At 32.1% G+C, this 21,929-nt stretch overlaps 2 protein-coding genes across 2 annotated transcripts; one reads left to right on the top strand and one right to left on the bottom strand.

Moving 5' to 3' along the window:
- Positions 1-9,976: 9,976 nt before the first annotated feature.
- Positions 9,977-18,193, top strand: LOC111910046 (beta-glucosidase 18). Its single transcript, XM_052764373.1, has 11 exons — positions 9,977-10,202; positions 10,277-10,343; positions 10,434-10,492; positions 10,585-10,735; positions 11,069-11,156; positions 11,238-11,490; positions 15,405-15,520; positions 17,060-17,312; positions 17,400-17,502; positions 17,584-17,692; positions 17,812-18,193. Exons 1-11 carry the CDS (start codon positions 10,014-10,016, stop codon positions 18,011-18,013), a joined length of 1,590 nt encoding a protein of 529 aa, XP_052620333.1. The 5' UTR covers positions 9,977-10,013; the 3' UTR covers positions 18,014-18,193.
- A 2,535-nt stretch (positions 18,194-20,728) lies between these two features.
- On the bottom strand, positions 20,729-21,466 carry LOC111910036 (uncharacterized). The gene has a single exon (XM_023905830.1). It carries the CDS (start codon positions 21,464-21,466, stop codon positions 20,729-20,731), a length of 738 nt encoding a protein of 245 aa, XP_023761598.1.
- Positions 21,467-21,929: the final 463 nt, after the last annotated feature.

Here is a 21,929-nt window from a genome sequence, read left to right as displayed (position 1 = left end):
CATAGGGTATGTTGGCCTACAGCACAAAGCAGGACAGCCTCAACCCAACCATCAAGCAAATAACCATGTTCGCATAACTATCATATATTGTAATATATAAACATTAAACATATCTGACACACGGATCATCAACTATAGAATCCTCTCGTAACTAGAGTACCAACCTAGCAGGTCACTAACATACCAATCCTTACGGATCATAAAGGCATAACATACGATCTATCCTGATTCCGATCTAACAGATCAAATCCATATGTAGCATACCATAACAATCGATATAACCGATCTCTAGCATAACTACCATCCTAAACCAGGATTAAATCTAACATAGCAACCATCCTAACCCAGGATGAAATCTAGCATAGCAATGACATAGCAACCATCCTAGACCAGGATGTAAACCTCAAAGGGTCGGCCTTGGTGCCGTAGACCCTATCGATATAGTGAGGATAACTCACCTCGCAGATGTCAACTCGGAAGATAAACTCCAACCCTCAGATCACTTGACACAGGCTCCACCACCTATGACCATAATACAAAATATTCATAAGTCCTCAACCTTATAAGGTACTCCATAACTCACCAGTCAACCCCTGGTCAAAGTCAAAGTCAAAGTCCTCAGTCAAGGTCAACAGTCCATGTTGACCCCAACTCGCCGAGTACCCTCGGCTACTCGCCGAGTCATCGGGGTGACTCGTCGAGTTTCATCGATCAAACTTAAGGTCACACGTCGAGTTCCCTCCTTGCAACTCGACAGATACACACGCATACATAATCTAGGGAAAACTCATCCGACTCGCCGAGTTGTTCTTCAACTCGTCGGGTCCCTTGACAATCTTCATCGGACTCGCCGAGTTGTTCTTCAACTCATCAAGTTCAATGGCCATCTTCATGCGGCCCGCCAAGTCGACCTTGCGACTCGTCGAGTCCATTCAACGCTTTTTCCCTACATACTTGATTTGAGCCATGCAGCGGCCCCAAATCACATATCCAAGCTTCTAGGGCATACTTATCATGTAAAGTTGCGAACTTTACGTGCATGTATGGCTATAAAGGCTCTAAATGTCTATTTTAAGCTCTTAATGAAGCTTCAAGTCTAAGAGGGACCTCAATCACAACCAATACAACAACTTTATGATTCTAACATCCAAGGAGGGTCCAGATCTGAAGTTACAACCTCAGATCTAGCCCATAGCTCATCCTTTCAACTTAATACTGCACCAAAAACCCTAAAACTCAACAATGGAAGAGAATCACAAGAGGAAAGGCGATTTGGTTACCTCCAGAAGATGATGATTGAGATAAGAGCTAATATCCACACTCCTCTTGCTACAAAACCCTTCTCCTTAAGCCTTCCTTCTTCAAAATCCTCTTTTCAAGCTTCAATCACACAATGGCACACACACAGACACACGTATTAGGGTTTTAAGGGCTCTCAAAGACTGCATGGAGGCCAAAGGAGGCTGAGGCTCCTTTAAATAGGGGTGCAAACCCCGGGATTTAGGGTTTCATTTGCCAGTTCCTACTCGCCGAGTCCCAAAGTGGACTCGTCGAGTAGGTCACTTAACACGCGGTCCCTCCCCGCTGCTACTCGACGAGTAGGTCGACCGACTCATCGAGTAGGGCTTCATCCAATAATTCTTATGTAATTAATACCTGAGAATCAGGGTGTTACAGGTGCCTTTGTGGTGTTTTCAAGGTCCATACTTGCATCCATGAGGTTTTTGAGGTCTATACTCAAATGTAGTGCAAGTTAAAGGTCCTAGAAGTGGGTTTATGGTCCTAGGGTGTGTGTGTGGTCGCACACGGGAGTGTGCTGCCGCAAAAGGGTGTGTGCGGCCGTACACAGGTGTGTACGGTCGTACACCCCACACGGAGATGCCTGAAATGTCAATTCAAAGGTGCAATAAGGCTAGGGTCATGTCTATCTCGAGTATGGAAGTCAAACTCACGCTTTGGAGGGTCTTTTAGGTGTGTGCAACCATCTTATGGGGGTGTATGGCCGCACTCTCTTCTAGAGATGAAGAACATGACCAATATTGAAATCCCAAGGCTTAGATAGAGTGGTCTTTCATGGTGTGCAAGTTAGGGGATGAATTACTCACGTTCTTGAAGCTTTGGAGAGTTCACAGTTGAAGAAGCTTGAGAGAATGGTGTAGCGTACAATCAAGGAATGAAAGGAAAGGGGTCTACCCTTTATATATGAGTGGGTGTGTGGCCATGAGGGGTGTGTACGGCCGTACACCCATGTGTGCGGCTGCACACTCCTCCAAAAAAGGGTGTATGGCCTGATTTTGACACTACACGACTTGTTGACTCATTCCTAACCTCAACCTTGACTGTACCCAAGCTTAGAACACTTAATTGAACCCTTAAACAATGCTAGAATTTAACAGAACAAGTTTAACATTGATTGAATTGACTAGATGTACAATGAGAATGTTTCGGGTTGTCACAGTCTATTTCCTTAGCGTACTTGCGATTATATTCACTAATTGTATACATATATATATTACGTGAAATGCATTAGGACTTGTTTTTACCTTGGGATCTAACTTGTGGAAACAAACATCCCATATCGAACCTTCAAACGAATCACTCTCATAAGGTGAGTTCATCCCCTACAATTTACCATTTTCAATGTTTTTAGGGGGGAATACAAGTAGAACACAATTTAATTATGTTAACTCTTACACGTGAAAACAAACAAACAAAGGATTTCTTATGCTAATAAATATTGTTAAAATCATTTCAAAACTCTTTTAAACTATTTTAGATTTTTGTTTATATCAAAATCATATTTGTTTGTATATTTATGTATAATCATGCTTCAATGGACTTAGGACTATTGCTAGATACTGTAACTCATGTTCATTCTTTGGTTGTGGGCTTAGGGTAGGATCACTAGTCCGACTGTCGGCTAAATCATAATTATACATGCTAAATATATACATGAATATTAAATATAATTTTTAAGGACATACTTAACTCAATTGCATATGTTGGGCAATTGAGTTTTTTCTCCAAATCAATTACTGTTCAAACAAAACGTACTAGTAAACTATAATAGGTATAGTTTAGGGAATCAATTCATACTATTTTCTAGACCAGAGAAAAAATACATGAATCAATACATACATACTACTACATTTCATTACAAAGTATACTATTCATTTACAAGAACAAGAAGGAACTTACATACTCTACAAAAACAAGTTAACTAGAATGTGAAATTCTATTTTATGCCACATAGCAATATTCTTGCTAAGTCATGTTTTGTAACCAGAGTCTCATGGAGGGAGAGCGTGAGTTTGTGTATAGATCTATACGGGATTGACCATCCCACACCTTGCTGCTAGCTACAGTGGGACCTGCAGGTTTATGGATGACAAATGTCATATCATTTTTTACGCCTGAAGAACGTCATTTTTTATACTAGTCAATCAAGCATGGTTATAACCTTAATCACATTAAAACCTTAGTTAACCAATTCGGTTACAAGGCAGTTAATTCATCAGTAGTGTATTTTAAACAGCACTACTGTAAATCTTCATTTTCCATTACATACATACCATGATATTCTCACATGAGCAATGCATACTATTTTTCTAGTAAAGATAGTTTACGAATATGGAAAACATACATTTTTATACTATTTCAAGTACAAATATACATTTTACACTATTACAAGAGAACAAACATACAGACAGTTGGGTCTTAGGTAAAAGACTACTTTTCATTTTAAGAAGAAAATATAGGATTTTCTGGGAAGTATACTAACATTTACATGAAGCAAATACAAACATTTTGACACTAAAAACTTATGAACTCACCGACTTAAATGTTGATACTCTCTTTCAAAATAACTTGTATTCTCAGGGAACCATTAGGCAGGTACATTGGAATAGGTTTTGAGAAGACGGAGCATGTTCAAGACTCGTCTTTTATTTTTAATATATATATATATATATATATATATATATATATATATATATATATATATTTGGTGTCATACAGCTATACAAAGAACATAAATGTATTAACTATTTTATTAATGCAATGGATGTTGTTGCTTGTTTTACTATTGTGCATTGTTATGATATTGTACATGACGTCCTCCGCCCCCGAATGTTTCCGCCATCTCGGTTTGGGGGTGTGACAGATGCCTTCCATGTTGCCATACCAAGATACAATGTTTTGAAGAGAAAACTAAGGATATGGAGGAAGGAAAAGTGTAAGGGAGGCGGTGGAAAATACGCGGAAGATCCGATCAGAGGATAATAGGATGACTACCAATCAAACACGACTTGAAACAAGGTGATATTGGAGTCAGCACAATACCGACCATTGTTCATAAGCTGGAACGCAATTTAATATGTATAATAATAATATTATATTGTATAGTTTTCAACTTTTTTTAATATTCAAATGATGAAAAATCAAAGAATTTCATTGAAAATTATACATACACTAAATACCAAGTTGGCTTATGTAGAGTGTTGGTATTGAGCCGATGGCTTGGGCGGTTTGGTTCAGCTTCAATACCAGAGGTTTCAAGTGGACATCGATTTGTGTTCACTGCCATCTTCTTCCAATCTAATTTCACAAGCGGATATCGATTTGTGTTCACCGCTCCACCGACCATCCCCTTTCTTTTCTATTGCAGGACATAAAAAGATCTAGACAAAATTGCAAGAAAGGTCCCTGTGGTATGTTAAAACTAGCATGTTTGGTCCAAACAAGTTTGGACTCGCAAGGGTGGTCCAAAAGTTTCATTTTGTTGCGAGTTTGGTCCAATTTGGTTTGAACTTTTATGTAAAGACAATTTTTCCCCTTATTATTTAATTTTCCATTTATATTTTATTACTAACAATTAAAAATAAAACAAAATAAAATACCCTCTCTCTCTCTCCCCCTCCCTCCTCTCGCTCTCTCTCTCTCTCTCTCTCTCTCGTTTCTTACTTACCACCGACCAAAGAAGAAGAGACCGGTGGCTGTCGCCGGCCTAGGCCCCCCCTCCGCCTCCATCCGGTTAGGTAGCACCACCCCAAACATCCACTTTGATTGTTGTTGCCCTCCATTTGAACCTCGACAATCGACAACAAGAGAAAGGAGATCAAGATATGAAGTTTGGGTTTCTTGGCGACTAGGGTTTTCAAATGGGGGGTTTTGCGACTGGAAATCGAAGGGAAGACACCTGGGGTCGATTTTTCTCTGCTGTTAAGCCTCTGGCGAGGTTTTTGTCATCGATCGAGAGGGTCATCAATCTGGGTTACATCTCCACACCATCGTTGGATCCTCTAGCCACAGATCTGAACATATATGAAGCCGACGAGCATGGTGACGGGTTGTAGCAGTGGTCGGAGGTGATGGGTATAGTAATGTTTCCAACACCACCAGTGAAGCGAGAATGAAGCTTAAAGGGTGAAGCAAGAACGACGATGACGTCTTTTCATCCCCGATAAGAAGGGTTTCACAAGAATGATTTTGAAATGGTGAATTATGTGGGTCGATTTTACACCGTCTTCGCCGTCTCCGACGATGGCTATGAGCTTCGAGATACAAACACAACGACGTTAGGGGTAGGGTTTGTCAGAGACGCCTCTTTCCCTCTCATTCAAATCTGCAAATTCTTTCTCCGGTGGGGTCATCATCAAAGATCTGGAACGCCGTCTCCATTCGTTATTTTTGGAAAATCGAGCCACAATTGGAGGTAACGATCCTAGATCTGAATTCTGGTAGCAAAATGGGTGGCACAACAAAGTCGTTGACGAAAAATGCTAGAGTTCCAGCATGAGGTGGTGGTCCGACTGGTGGTGGTGGTCTGACTAGCGGTGGTCATCCGGTTAGTGTGGTGGTCCGACAACTTTGGAGAGAGAGAGAGAGAGAGAGAGAGAGAGATAGGGTATTTTAGTTTGTTTTATTTTTAATTGTTGGTAATAAAATAAAAATGAAAATTTTAATAATAAGGGGCAAAATCGTATTTACAAAATAGTTAAATCAAATTGGACCAAACTCACTACAAATTGAAACTTTTGGACCACCCTTACGGTCCAAACTTGTTTAGACCAAACTTGCTAGTTTTAACATACACAAGGACCATTCTTGCAATTTTGTCAAAGATCTAATCCATTGAACCCTAAATCGCCTCTCCACCGCCATTGGTGCTTCGTTCGCCGCTCACAAACATGACAGAAGTTCATCTTCATCTGTATGGTCATTTTTGGAAGTCGATGTAGGGGTGGAGACTGGATTAGAAAAAACGACGACAAATAACTTTTGAAGAGAATGAAGAAACCGCCATAAGCAGAACGTATGACAGTTGTTGGGGGTTTCTGATCACTACCACCTTACACCCTCTCTCGGTTCGTTGTCTCCCACCGATGATTCTTGCTGACCACAACGGAATCGCACCACCGTGTTTTACAGTCCATTATTGGGAAGAGATGGAAGGTGAATTGATGCTTGGCTTCGATTTTCAAGAATTCATTCCTTTATTTCGATTAAAACGACTAAATATCAAAACTTAACTTCACCGCCACTAGACCTGGCAATGGGGCAGGTTTGGAGCGAATCGACCTTGATCCAAACCCTTTTAACAAATTTCAAAATCCGATCCAAACTCGCTCCGTAACCCGTAGGGTTTTGAATAATCAAATTCATACCCTTATCCACCGAATCAATGGATATCCAAATCCATCCCATAACCCATAGACTTTTTGAATTATCAAACACATTTTAATTAATTCATAAAATAATATTTCTTAAATAAAAAAAATGTTGATTTAGAAAACACATACGTACTCGAGGACTTCCGATTGGAATTAAACATCACTATTGTAGTAACTTCTTATTTATTTTTTACTGTCAATTGTAGTGATAGAGAATAGCAATGACAAACTTTCTTTTAGTTGATGAATGAATTTATTGATTTATGAACGAAATATGATAATTGCTTGATGAAATATAAATGAAATGACATCATCATTCTTAGTAGAAGACTGAAAATCTAGAAGTCGACTCTTTGATTCTTATGTATAAACAGTTTGAACTTTAGCATTTTCTCTTTGGACTTTTGATTGGAATTAAAATTAAAATTTAAGCAACATAAAATATAAACCAATAATTCAAAAATTATACGGGGCGGGTTATAAACGGAGCGGATCGGTGATGATCCATACCTGACCCTTTTAATAAAATGGTTAACGGGTATCGGTCGTTAACGGGTAAACGAATCAAAAACTATGCTCCAAACCCATATAATTCTTAAGGGTTTGGATTGGATCAGGGTCAAAACCCGCTCCATTGTCAGGCCTAACCACCACTCACCACGGCAAAGTCGGACGATCGACATAGTATCGGTATGTGAAATCGATGCATTGGTGCGTTTTTTTGTTCATAAATGTGTTTATGTGTTCCTAATTTGTGAATATGTGTTTTGTGATTTGTTGTGCCCAAGAATGAATGGACTCAGATTTCGGCTATATTATATGCTTTCAGTGTAATACCAACGTAAAGTAGAATAATTTCTTGAAATTCTTTACCTTCATTTGCATTTTATGTTTTTTGATTTATAAGAACAAGTTTAAAAAAAGCTGAAACTTCACTAATTCCCGATGTTTAGGTGATATTTAATTTCAATTTACCTCTTTAAAACGATATCTTCTAGTTCTTGAATCTTGAATTGGGTTAAATCCAACAGTTGGATAAGAAATTAGATGTTTAGGTGATATTTATTTTGTGGATGCTCTGATTAAAAAATCGGAATATGGATTTTTCAATCTATCAATTTTATTTTCTTGGGGGAGGTTCCTTTTGCTCGATCCTCACTTAATCATGATGGCATTTTTATCTTGGATATTGCAAATAAGATATTCTATTGCCATATCAACAAAACCCAATCTCTAATGAATTTTACTCTGTATTGATATAGATCATCTTTTCACTTATTTTGGTCTTTAACTATTTTGACGCCGCTAGTAGAGAATAGTCTTTTGGTAGTTGATGGTTAGGACAAGAGGTTGTGACCAATATGAGTCATGAAGACATCATATTTCCATTTCTTCGTTTTACAGCATTATACTTTGAAAATATACCCATTTTTTCCGACATCTTTTTGAATGTTATCCATATCATTAATTTCTTTTGGATATGTACTAATGTTGTGAATGCAATGCATATTATCATATAACCAGACTTTACATGTCATTAATGTCCTTTTCCAATGTAGTAATGTTATCATACCAGCCAAGCCAAGGTTCTAAATAATGTTAGGCGTGGGCTTGGCGGCAAGGTCAAAGTTAAGTCATGACAAACTTTGGCGAGCCATGACGTTTTTCAAGACGTGATTGTTTTATATAAATTTAAAAAGATAAATCATATAATTATTGAATTTTATCAAATATATCAAGTATTTAGAAGTGCTATATTAATATTTAATATAAAAAAATTAACAAAAACTCAATTATTTATGAGCCGATTAGAAAAAAAACAAAAAAATCTCATGCCTTGAATTTTTTTTTGCACCTTAACGTGATAAGGCATGCCTTGACATGCTATTTGGGAGTCACATTTAACAAACATGTCTTGGACGTTTTCATAACGGTTAGGTCATGCCTCGTGATATGACATGCCTTAAGACGCGTCATGACACGCTTTTTAGAACCATGATACCACCAGACTTTATTCGGAAATTCAAGAAAATGAGAATCAAATACACTTCAAAAAAAACCTCCAACCCATGGGAAGCATGGGCCTCCATTCTAGTTTGAATTAATTTTTCAATGAAATTATAATGTAAGCGTTTTTAATATTCAAATGATGAAAAATATGAAAAGAAACAAACGTATATTTAAAGTCACTACTTTTATGTAGAAAATCATTATTTTTCATACAAATAATGATTTAATTTGAATAAAATAGAATCAACGTGTTCATTAATTTTAGTATTAAAAAAAAAAGGGATTTGCTAAAAAAAAGTCTTTATATTTTGGCATTATTGACAAAGAAGTCATCCTTTTTTTAATAGTTTAATCATTGAAACCGTTAACACTTACAAAAACAACCTTGTACCTTGTTAGTGTCAGTTTTAAGCTTAAATTGCAAAAAAAAAAAAAAAAAAAAGCCGTTTATTGGTTTTTTGTTAATAAGATTAAAGTTTAAGGAACGTTTTTGGAGATTTTATTTTTTTTATATACTAAATTGTTTCGAAGAAAATTTATATATTTGTTAGGAAAGACATAAAATAAAGATATCATTTTAATATAATTCCAAAATAGAACTCTATGATATATGTAGCTTAGAAATACTACTTATGACAAATTAACAAAAGTCTTATTAATTGTAACTTTTATGTGTTTTTATAACTATTGTAGCTCTCATATTAGAGTTATTGTCATAAAACCCCTCATATTTACATGAAATGTATAGTTATGTCCTAAGTCTAAATTTGTGTTCATTAATGCCTTACATTTAGGTAAGTTTTGTCATTTACCAAATGGCCATTTGGCCTAGCAATACAAAGGTGGTAGAAAATGTGTTCCTCTCCTAAGGGGTTGAGCATTCAAGTCCCGTTATGAATAAAATTATAAGTTTATGAATCAGATTAAGTAGGTGTGTGTTAACTATTCAAATAAATAAATAAATTTATATCAATTTATTATTATATTTATTATAGTTATTACATTTAAACGTATTGTATGGAATTTAATAAAATGATAAAAAAAAAACCATAAAATGATGTATGGAAAAAATAATTAAAATAACCACAAAATAAGATGTGGCAAAATAAATAAGAATGTGAAATATGATAAAAAAAAATTATTTATTAGAGTAGATTAAGATTTGTTTTCACGTTTTTATTTTTTAGTGCTCTCATATATATATATATATATATATATATATATATATATATATATATATATATATATATATATATATATATATATATAACATGTAAAGTGATTATAAATAAGAATTGAAGATACTTGATTCATCCCCCCCTTTATTGCAAAATGAAGCTAAAACAAAAATCACACGTCATTTTTCTCTTCTGGTATCTCATCTTTGTGTGTAATCGGGTTCTTGGAGCCTCAAAAAATGGTGATGGGGGATTTAGATTGGAAGAAAAAGAAGAACACCATGTCAAAATATCAGATTTTCCAAAAGGGTTTATATTTGGTGCTGCCAGTTCCTCTTACCAAGTTGATAATTTCCTCACTCTCTCCTTTTTCTTAAGATCATGGCTTTTTATAACTCAACATATAAACGCATGCAGGTTGAAGGAGGTTATATTGAGGATGCAAAATCCTTAAGCAATTGGGATGTATTTTGTCATTCTGTAGGTGAATATCACCGATTCCCTGATTTCCTATAGTTTATATCTTGAATTATTTTTCAATTTATAATGATGAATTCATTGCCATTTCTATTAGGTTGTGGAAAAAACAGAGAGAATGGAGATGTTGCAGATTATCATTATCATCTATTTTTGGTATAACTATTCTTTCTTATCTACAACTTTTGGTATCAAAAAAATCCTTTATTTCAAATATGATTCCTTATTTATGTTTCTTTTAAAAACAGAAAGACATTGAGATAATGCATTCCCTTGGCCTAAAAGCATATCGATTTTCGATTTCATGGGCTAGAATTCTTCCAAGAGGAAAGTTCGGTGAAGTTAATATTGCAGGGATCATGTTCTATGACAAGATCATCAACAATCTTATTCTCAAAGGTACTGTTAGTTAAAAGTGAAATAATATAAGATATATATGTAATCTAGTATTATCTCTCCAAAAGAGCCCTTTTGAACAAATGAGAGACTCTAATAGTCCAAGATTTTGTCTCCAAATGAGCCTTTTTAAAGAAGGTGAGTCTCCAATATATTTAAAGACATATAGGATTGTGTCACACTAATGTGAGATTAATTCTATATTTAAAGACATATAGGATTGTGTCAGACTAATGTGAGATTAATTAAAGAATAACTAGATACATGTATGCATTGTTAGTTTTACTCAAAACTTAGTGTATGTTCTGTGAATAAGTCTTGACTACAATAATATAGGAATTGAGCCGTTTGTGACGATTAACCATTATGATTTTCCTCAAGAACTTGAAGATAGATTTGGGTCTTGGCTAAACGGTGAAATGCAGTAAGCCTAAAATTGTCATTTTCAACTTTGCATCAATTGTTTTTTTTGTTTTTTTTTCTATCTGACATAATATGGTGGTAGGGAACACTTTGTTCATTTGGCAGATACTTGTTTCAAGTACTTTGGAGACCGAGTAAAGTATTGGGCTACAATTAACGAGCCAAACTTGTTCACGAACTTTGCTTATAAGTGGGGGATTTATCCACCATCTCGTTGCTCAAAGTTTTATGGTAACTGTCATACTGGAAACTCTGAAGTGGAGCCTCTCATTGTTATGCATAACATGTTATTGGCCCATGGCAAAGCGGTAGAGCTATATCGTCAAAAGTACAAGGTACTCATTTATTTTGAGTTTTTTGTCTGCAAATTTTGGGGTTATTTTTCATTCACTTTGCAAACATGGGGTTGTATTTATTTACTTTATAAGGGCGGATAGAGTCATTTCATCTCAACCTACTGAACCCACCGTCACATCAGCTTTTGTCTCTCTTTATTTTTCATCTTTCCCAACCTATAGCACACGAAAATCCTATCTTTTTTAACCCACTCAACCCACTCAACTCAAAAAAATACAAAACAACTAATGTACAAGACTTAAAACACATGTTACAAGAGAAAATATGAGAGAGAAAGTAGAGAGAGAGAGAGAGAGGATGAAGTGGGTTAGTGAAACCAATTAAACAACCCACTGAAGAGAGAGTGGTACCGACGGTAACTCTATTGCGAATTAAGTTTTTTCCTTGATTTTTGTATTTTTTTTTTAATTGAATTGGTTGAGTGAGTTGAAAAAGATCGGGTTTTCATGTGTTGTGGATTGAGAAAGATGAAGAAAAATGAAAGAGAAAAACTGATGTGGTAGTGGGTTCAGTGAATTGGAAGGGAATGACTCTCTCCTCCCTAAAATGGGGCTGAGTCGCAAAAACTTAGGAATATTTACGATGATGGACCATTTAATTATATATATATATATATATATATATATATATATATATATATATATATATATATATATATATATATATATATATATATATATATATATATATATATATATATGATGGACCATTTAATTTTTGGAAAACAAAAAACCCTAAAATAACCCTAAAAACTATAAAAATGCATAAAAAAATACTTAGAGATCACAAAAAAAATTTTTGACTTTATATATACAAAAATCGCAACTTTTTTATAAAATCGCTGAAAACAAATTAAAAAATGGATATTTTATTTTTGGTTTTTTCTCAAAAAAAAATAATAATAATTCAGCGAATTTGTTAATAAAGCTGTGATTTTTGTATTTATAAAGTCAAAAAAAAAAATTGTGATATCTAAGAATTTTTTTTATGCATTTTTATGATTTTTAGGGTTTTCTTTAAGGTTTCTTGTTTTCCATAGAACCTAAAAGTATATATATATATATATATATATATATATATATATATATATATATATATATATATTAGATGTAAAACCTGTGTATTACATGGGTTGATTAAAAAAATTAAATATTAAAATGTAAACATTAAGTATTTTATTAAAATAAAATTTTGAAATAAAGAAAGAAAAAACATATTAATTATAATTACTATCATATTTATTACATTTAAAACTTTGCTTATATAAATATATAAGTATTATGTGACTTTTCAATTTTAAAATTTGGAAAAATCTAAAAATTAACATGTGGATATTATTTATTTTAAAAATATAATAAAATGACAAGTATCAAAACTAATAAAAGATTGACATGTAACAAAATGGATCTTCATTTATTATAGTTGATATAACTTATACCATTATAAAATGTTATCAAAGTAAATTTAAATTTTTATTAAGTTTAAGAATAAACAAATTCAAGTATCCCATTTGCTAATAATTTAACACCTTTTGCATCCTAATAATACATACTTTTTATCAAAAATATTTCGATAATTTAGGAAAAACAAGATGACGTTAATGAAATATTCAAATCCTCCTTAAAAAGTGAAGATTTTTTTTTGCCACATGTCAATCTCTCATGAGTTTTGGCACTTGTTATTTTATGGTATTTTTGAAATAAATATTATCCACTTGTCAATTTTTGATTTGTTTCAATTTTTAAAATTAAAGTCGTATATAAGTATTAAATATCATATATATGATATTAAATTGCAATAAATACATTTCTTCCTTTTTTATTTTAAAAGTTATACATTAAAAAATATTTTATGTTTATACTTTAATTTAATGTTTAATCTTTTTTTTTTAAATCCGTCTATATAATACACAGGTCTCACACCTAGTTACTAAAATACAAATGAATTGAATCAAATATAGTGGAAAATGTTTAGTTTCACCCAATATTTAGCTATAAGCCTATGATCACTTTTTTTTAGAAAATTTCTTTATTTATTCTATTATCCTTCAAATTATCAAGAAATTGCTTAATTATAGTTTTTTCCATGTAATTTTTAATTGTAATAATTATTATTTTAATCCTTGTAGTGTATAATTTGTATTTTTTGAAACAATAATTTAATGCACACCTATATTATTCTTAATTTCACTCCTATACTATTCTTAATTTCACTTGTATTCTAGACGGAATTGAACTTTTGACTTCAAGAAAAAAAAGACAACGTTTACATTAATTACAAATTTAGTCATGATAGCTTTTAATTTGGTATAAATATAGTTTTGCTCCATATAATTATTAATTTGCATAATTCAAGTTTTGGTCCATATAAGTTCACTTTCCATTATTTATATGGAAAATTAACTAATCTTACCGTTATAAATAGGTTTGTCAAAAAAAATATAATAATAAAAAATAACCATCTTCTTTCAATTTTTGAAGAATAATAATTTTTTCTGGAATTTCCTCATTTTGGAGTACTGTTCATGTTTCGGAGTTTTTTTTATTTTATTTATTTATTTATTTATTTTCAAAGAAATCTTTTTTTATTTTGAATCTTACATTTCAAATTGTTTAATGTTAATGTTTTTTTTTTAATAAGAGGCCTAACTTTGTGCATTAATATTATATATAGTAATTCAAATCAACTTTAGATTGAAAATATATATAAAAAAACTAACATGATTTTCAAAGTAAGTAGAATTTTAAATAAATGAATACATGAGAGACATTAACTAAATATTATAAACCAACGTGGGTGAATATATTCATGGATGGTTGACACACCTATAAGATATTATATTTCCTATCCTTCTATTTCTTAAAATATTTTATAAAAAACTATTTCCTTCTTTACTTTTTAAATTGTCACTTTAACCAAATACACTTTGAACTTTTAAAAATGTCATTTTCACCACCATCAATTTTTAAACTTTCATATTTATCCACATAGTCTATGCTTTGTACCTCTCCATTTTTTGAGATTATATTTAACACCCCTCTACCTTTTAAAATAATTTATAAAATGACTCTCTCATTATACTTTTTAAAATGTCACATTGTCACTCATTATAATTTATAAAATGACTCTCTCGTTATACTTTAAACATTATAAAATGTCACTTTCACCTCCTATATTTTTTAAACTCTTGTATTTACCCCCGTAGGCTATGTCTTTACGTTTTTGTGCTTATTTTTATGTATATTTCCTACATATGAGTCAGATCACATCATACGACTCTGTCGTGAGCTTCTATTATATGTAAATTACAATTATTGAAGATAAAAAGACTTAAAATTGATTGTAGCATTATTTGTATATCATTTTAAGTTTCAAGAAGCAGGGTTGTACCCCTGTCAGATCACCAAGATATATTTCACGTTTACAACAAATTTATTGTAAACATGTCAAACGATATTTATAAATGGCGGGGGATTACAACCTGATTTTTTGAAAGTATATAAAAATAACACTAATTTTATAAATTAAAAGGGAGTCAAACCATTTTTTATAAAAAAAATATAAAACTCCATATAAATTTTAGTCTAACTTAACTCTTTGACATATGCCTTATGATTATTTTAACTGTCCTGAAATATTTAGATTGTCACGTAAATTTTAATAATAATGTGAATGTAGTAGTTAACACGATAATATACTAACTATTTATCTTAATTAAAAGAGTATCGATTTTGGAATCTAATGCTTTTTTCTTTCACCGTAGTATTTCTCTTTCTTTCTCTCTCTCTCTCTCTCTCTCTCTCTCTCTATATATATATATATATATATATATATATATATATATATATATATATATATATATATATATATATATATTGCAATTCTTGTGCAGCTTAAACAAGCTGGATTACTCGGGATTGTTGTAAATTGTCACACATTCATACCACTAACAGAAAGTTTGCTTGATATTGAAGCTGCCAAAAGGGCGTTTGCTTTCGAAATTGGCTGGTACATATTGTTCTTAAACCTATATATATATATATATATATATATATATATATATATATATATATATATATATATATATATATATATATATATATATATATATATAAAATAGAGAACCATTATTAATCAAGTAACCAAGGAATCAATCCAAAACGTCAAAAATTAAAGCAATTAATGACAAAAGAAAAGATTGTACACTTTTACAATGGACGCACATGCACCAAATTATAACAAAAATCACTTCATTTTTTTCGTTTAAGTTTTTTAGGCCATATTTTTTATCTAAAAAAAGTCGAATATTCCATTGTTCGTGATTTTACGTCCTCTTTCCATTTAGATCTATCTATATTGATATATAAAAAATGAAAAAAAAATTCAAAAAACTCACTTCATTTTCTTTGTTAATTGAAAAGTTAAAGTCTATTTTTTTGTAGAAAAAAATTAATACATATATAAAAAATCATATTTTTTGGTACTCTTTAAACATAGATTCATATTGATGTTTAAAAAAAATCAAAATTTCAGTTCAAATTCACATTGTGAACTTGTTCAGATTCACATTGTGACCCTACTCAAATTCATATTGTGAACATGCTCAGATTCACAGTATGAATAATAGTAAGTCAGAGTTACAATGTGAATAAATTCATTTGTTGATTTTATAAAACTAATTTATGAGTAATGAAAACGTTAAAATATTATAAACATACATGGAATATATTTCGATTCGTATGTAAATTTCACTAAGTTAATTTGCGAATGATCAAATAGTTGAAATAGTATGTCAAATTCACATTGTGAATGTTACAAATTGAAATATTTACAATTTATATTTACAGTGTGAATCTGAACTGATCGATGTTTTTTTTTAATCGGTGTTAATGTTTATTAATAATTTAATAGATTACAAAAAATAATATTTTAGGTATAATTAGTTTTTTTTGGATAAAAATAAACTTAAATATTAAAAAAATAACAAAAATAAGTGAAATTTTTTCGAAAAAAAAGTTCGTTTTTTATATATCAACATTGATCTCTATAAAAAGAGGACGAAAAATCGTGAACAACGGTATATTCAGGTTTTTTTCGATAAAAAAATATGACCTAAAAAAATTAAACAAAAATAGAGGTGGACTTTTTGGTAAGGAGGTGGACCTTTTGATATCTGGTGTGTGCGTTCAATGTACATGTGTACGTCTATTTCCTTGGCCGTTAATCATTATGATTTCGGATGCTCATGACTGGTTCCTTGGTTCTTTGTTAATTATGGTTCTCTATTTAACCTCACACTATATATATATATATATATATATATATATATATATATATATATATATATATATATATATATATATATATTCAATTTTTTATTTCTATTTTTAGTTTTTAGATGTCTGATTAGCCTATATGAATTGTCTATATCCTTATGGTGATGTTTTACTGAAAATTTTCCCTTTAAAAATTTGTTCTCAAGTTCTTACGTAAATGTTTATTCAACTTCTTACGTAAATGTTTATTTAACTTCTTACTTTTAAACAGGGTACTTGATCCCCTGATATACGGAGAGTACCCCTTAGAAATGCTTAAGTACATTGGAAGTGATTTACCAAGTTTCTCCATTAAAGAAAAGAAAATTGTGAAGAATAGTCTTGATTTTATTGGTATCAACCATTACTCGTCTTTTTATGTTAAAGATTGTACAAACTCTACTTGCTCTCCAATTGCAAATCGTCCAATCCAAGGTTTCCTTGACATTGTGGTAGAGCGAGATGGTGTGTTGATCGGTGAACCTGTATGTAGCAAATGATGATTTTTAATTATTTGGTTTATGTTTAATTTTATTTGATATTAATGATGTTTATCTCTGTTTCACAAAAAGACGGGGATGGAAGATACATACGTTGTTCCTAACGGAATGGAGAAGATTGTTAACCAAATCAAGTTTCGGTATAAAAATAAACCCATGTTTATTACAGAAAATGGTAAGGGTCTTGTTTCACATATATTTTAAACTAAATATGAATATAATATTGGTCATGCCCTCAAATTTGTATTTTTTATAGGATATTCTTCACCCGATCTACAAGAGAAACGAGTGAATGTGGTTTTAAATGACGTGAAACGAGTTCAATTCCACTTAGAATACCTTGAATTTTTAGCTAAATCCATAAGGTTTGCTCTACAATCTTTTGGTTAGCTTTGTATATTTAGAAAGTAGCCCATTTATCTTCAAAATTCAAAGTGTGTCATCACTATTTATCGAATGAAATGTTTGGTGTTTTGAATAACAGAAAGGGAGCAGATGTACGCGGATATTTCATATGGTCATTGATGGATAGCTATGAATGGCTTACTGGTTACAATTTGAAGTTTGGGTTATATTATGTGGATCGTCTAACACTAACACGAATACCAAAGCTTTCTGCAAGATGGTATAAAAGTTTCTTAATAGAAAACACTACCGATCTTGTCAATATTAAAGCATATGCATAAAATATTCCATGCAAAATTTTGTATGTTGGGTTCATAATAATATTATCAAATGACTGTATTACTCATCTATAATAAGTTAACACTAAGTTGAAACCAACGACACTATTGTGCGGAAAGATTACCTAATTATCGCCTCTATATTACCCCATTTTCTTATAAGATTTCTATTTCGTTGTTGTTGTTGAATGAGTTAATAATGAAATATATACGAGGAAATGTTCACGTTATATTTATGTTATTTTATTTCTTAAATGTGTAATTTAATTAGATTTTTGTACTTAATTCTATCGGCTCCCAATATAAAACGAGAGACTATTCTTTGCAGGTGAAAATTTTGGTATTGTTTTTTTTAATCCATATTATATGAGATGAACATTAGTGAGCACACTGTTTGAGCTCATGTTTGTTCGTTGTTAACATATATATACAGGGGTTATCAAATCTCTCATCGTTACTCCATGAGATGATGAGAGTCTAAGTATTTTTTTAGTACTCTGTCACTCCCATCGGGATGAATATATATGTTATAGAGTAGTTACTTGTCTTTCATAAAGAAATTGTAGTATATTTAGTTTATATTTTTATTGTTTTAATCATTGATCATTGAGGAAGTCAATGATTAGAAAATAGATTTCATCTACACATCTATAATACCTTAAAAAATTGGTTAACCATGTTCTTGGGTTAGAATCCGAAAATTCACCTTGACGATAAAGTTAGTATGTAAGAGACTAAATAATCATGAATAAGAGAAGAAGAATTTATGATGTTTTTTTGTAACATGTTTAATGACTATTCCTTTGTATTTAAATGTGATTAACACCTTTCCGATTCACATAAGAATTTGATGGATTATTTATATAGAAATAAAGATTCCTTAGAATTCGGGATAAACTTACATCCTAGTTTATGTAAACGCATTAAATATATATGTTGAATATAATTTGTTATGAAGAAATTCAAAAGTCAAATTTATCTTTTAAGTTTAGCGTATGGTGAAGACTCAAATATCGAAAGTTTATTTTGTAGTCTATATCGAAATTGTCAATATTTTGATATATCTTTTATATTTCATATGGCAACATCGTTTGTACTTAAATGTCGAAGTTTACATGTATGTTTTGTGACCAGTCGAGAGTGTTATGCATATTTCCTATAACTAGTGATGTAGGTTAGAGATTCATTAACACACTCTCACAAATTTATGCATTTCACTCTCATTCACCTACTTGTACTCTCTAACCTCCTTCCTGAATATTGAGCTAAACATAAATATTTACATGTTGCGTTCTTACATTTCTTCATGTCTTGATTCATATAATTGATTTCATAACTCATCAAGTTGTTTCAGAGCAGGGATCTTTCAACTTTTACAGAGAAACTCTTTTGTTTTCATTTCAAATCTTAAATTGTTCTTAAATCTAACTACCACACTTGAAAAACAATTTTTCGAATATGTTTGAATAGAAATGACTCAAGAGATAAATCGTCGGCCAATAGGCTTTGTTTTTTGATCTAGATATCCACAATGCCAAACATATTATCTCTCAAACTACACAATTTTGCGTTTTTGTTTCATGATTTCACTACGACTGGAAAATCACATATATATTATAGGAAATTGACTTAACTAAATCTTATAGTTCTCATCAAATCATCACATACAATACTAGCATACTAGCTCTAACACAATAATATCAAATTTTTAATTTTTCTAGATTTTCTAATTTAGACCATTTCTCAAGTCTAAAAATTTTTCATATAACATTTTTTTAAAGTATGCTTGTTATCCTTTTTCGACCCCTAACCAATACTTATTTCATACAATGTTTTCACTGTATGCATAAAACAATTAAAAGCACATAAAAGCTATAAAGGGAGAAAAAGGAACTAACTTTCATGGGTAGTAGCGGCGAGATCAAATCTAATTGTAGTGAGTTTGCATTGGCAGATCGAAAATATTGTTGGAAACTGGATCTTTTGTTGCTTTGAATTTTTCTGAAAAAATAAACCAAGACAACAAACTTCTGCCTTGTGGTGCAAAAATATATATCTTCACAATTTACAGTCACCACGACGTGGGAAAGTGTCGACCACGTCATGGTATCGAGTCTGAGGTCTACTGGATCGCGATATATAATGATTCAACGTCGTGGCAATAGTGCCACCATGTCGTGGGAATGAAAATGGTGTCTCTGTAGTCACAAAGAAATTGTCCTCCAGTAACAAATCAAAAATTAAAAAAATAAAAATAGTCACTCAAATCGTGGTTTGCCTCCCGAAAATGCTTCTTTTGTAGGATCCGTGAGCTTGACTCCTTCCTGCTCTACATTGATGCAATTGTAATCCCCTTGTTCATCTCTAATTCACGTCATTTCTTCTTATAAGCAGTCCTTCATCTTTTGTACGCATATTTTGAGTTCTACTTCTTCAACTTGACGCCTTCCTGATGGTTGCGTTTAACTCCATTAGTTCCTCCATATGGTTTAACTTTTTTTGCTTATTGCTCAGGTTCCTTAATGTCCTCGTCTACCTTGTCTTGTGTAGGATTTTTACTATTGTGAACCTCCTCTTCTCACTAGACTCTTTGTCTTCATTTTTTTCCTCGACTTCCTCTTGAGACCTTATATATGCAACTACTTCAAATTTTAATGGGACCAAAGCCCGAGGTTTTCTATGCCTCACTTCTGTTAGTGCTTCTTCTGTTGGCTTCTCCTAATTAAATAATTCTTCATCCATCAAATTCTCCAACTCTAAAAGCTCGTTCGACCCATCATCACATCCTTCTTTTTGCTCCTCTTCATACTTCCTCTCATCTACTCCATCCATGAAGAAAAGTTCATCGCTACTTGCTTTTGAAAGTTTGGATTTTGGATCACATCCAAAGGTAATTTCTTCATCCCCCACTCGTAATATAAGTTTGAAATCGCGGATATCAATGGGTGCTCGAGCTATTTTTATGAAAGGTCTTGCCAAGATAATGGGCACTTTTTCATCCTCCTTCATGTCCAAAACTACAAAATTAATTAGAAAAACAAATTTCCCAATTTTCACCAACAAATCTTCTATGATTCCACGAGGTTGAGTGACATATCTATTTTCCATATGGATGGTCATTCTAGTGATCTTCAACTCCAATAAAATGTGCTTTTGGTAGAATGAATATGGCATTAAGTTTATGCTAGCTCCCGAATCAACGAGTGAATTTGTTTTTCTCGAGTTGTTAAATTCACAAGGGATTGTCAAAGTATCTAGATCCCTCATTTTAGTTAGAATATCTTGCATAATCACAGCTGAACATTGCTCATTGAGTATTATTGTAACTAAATTGAGTAAGGATTTTACTTTCTTCATAAAATTTTTGTGCTCCTGCTCTAATTGTTCAGGCCATGCTCGTGATGGAAATGGAAGAGGTGGTCGATAAGGTTTAACAGGATCAGCTTCAGAATTCATCTTCAGATCCCACTATGTGGTATTGTTTTCGCCACATCGTGGTTGCTGGGGAGCCACCTTCTCTTTTTCTTCCACTTCTTTTGGTTGTTGATCATATTGCTTCTCACTGGTTTCTTAGATCACCAGTGGGTCAGATTTTTCTCCTTCTTCAGTTGTCATAGCAAGAACATGCACTTTTAGGTTTGTCTCGATATTGCTTGGCAATGTTCCCAGTAATCTCTCTTGTAAGTGCATTGATAATTGCCCCACTTGTGTTTTGATGTTTAAAATGGATGATTGTTGATTTTCGAGAGTAGCTTGTTGATCTATGATAACTATATCAGCGGCGTTGTGTCTTTTTTCGCTTGCTTCCCTGAAGCAAGCTAAAACCCCCTTTGAGATCGGGTATCTTTTCGTGTTGTGCTTGCTCTTTTTGGTAAAAGTTGTGACCTTGTTGTCGATATATCTCTTCTTTCTCCTTCTT

Source organism: Lactuca sativa, chromosome 5, assembly GCF_002870075.4.
Source record: "Lactuca sativa cultivar Salinas chromosome 5, Lsat_Salinas_v11, whole genome shotgun sequence".
Taxonomy (NCBI): domain Eukaryota; kingdom Viridiplantae; phylum Streptophyta; class Magnoliopsida; order Asterales; family Asteraceae; genus Lactuca; species Lactuca sativa.
The sequence above is the reverse complement of the archived record's forward strand: the minus strand, read 5'-3'. Positions and strand labels throughout refer to the sequence as shown.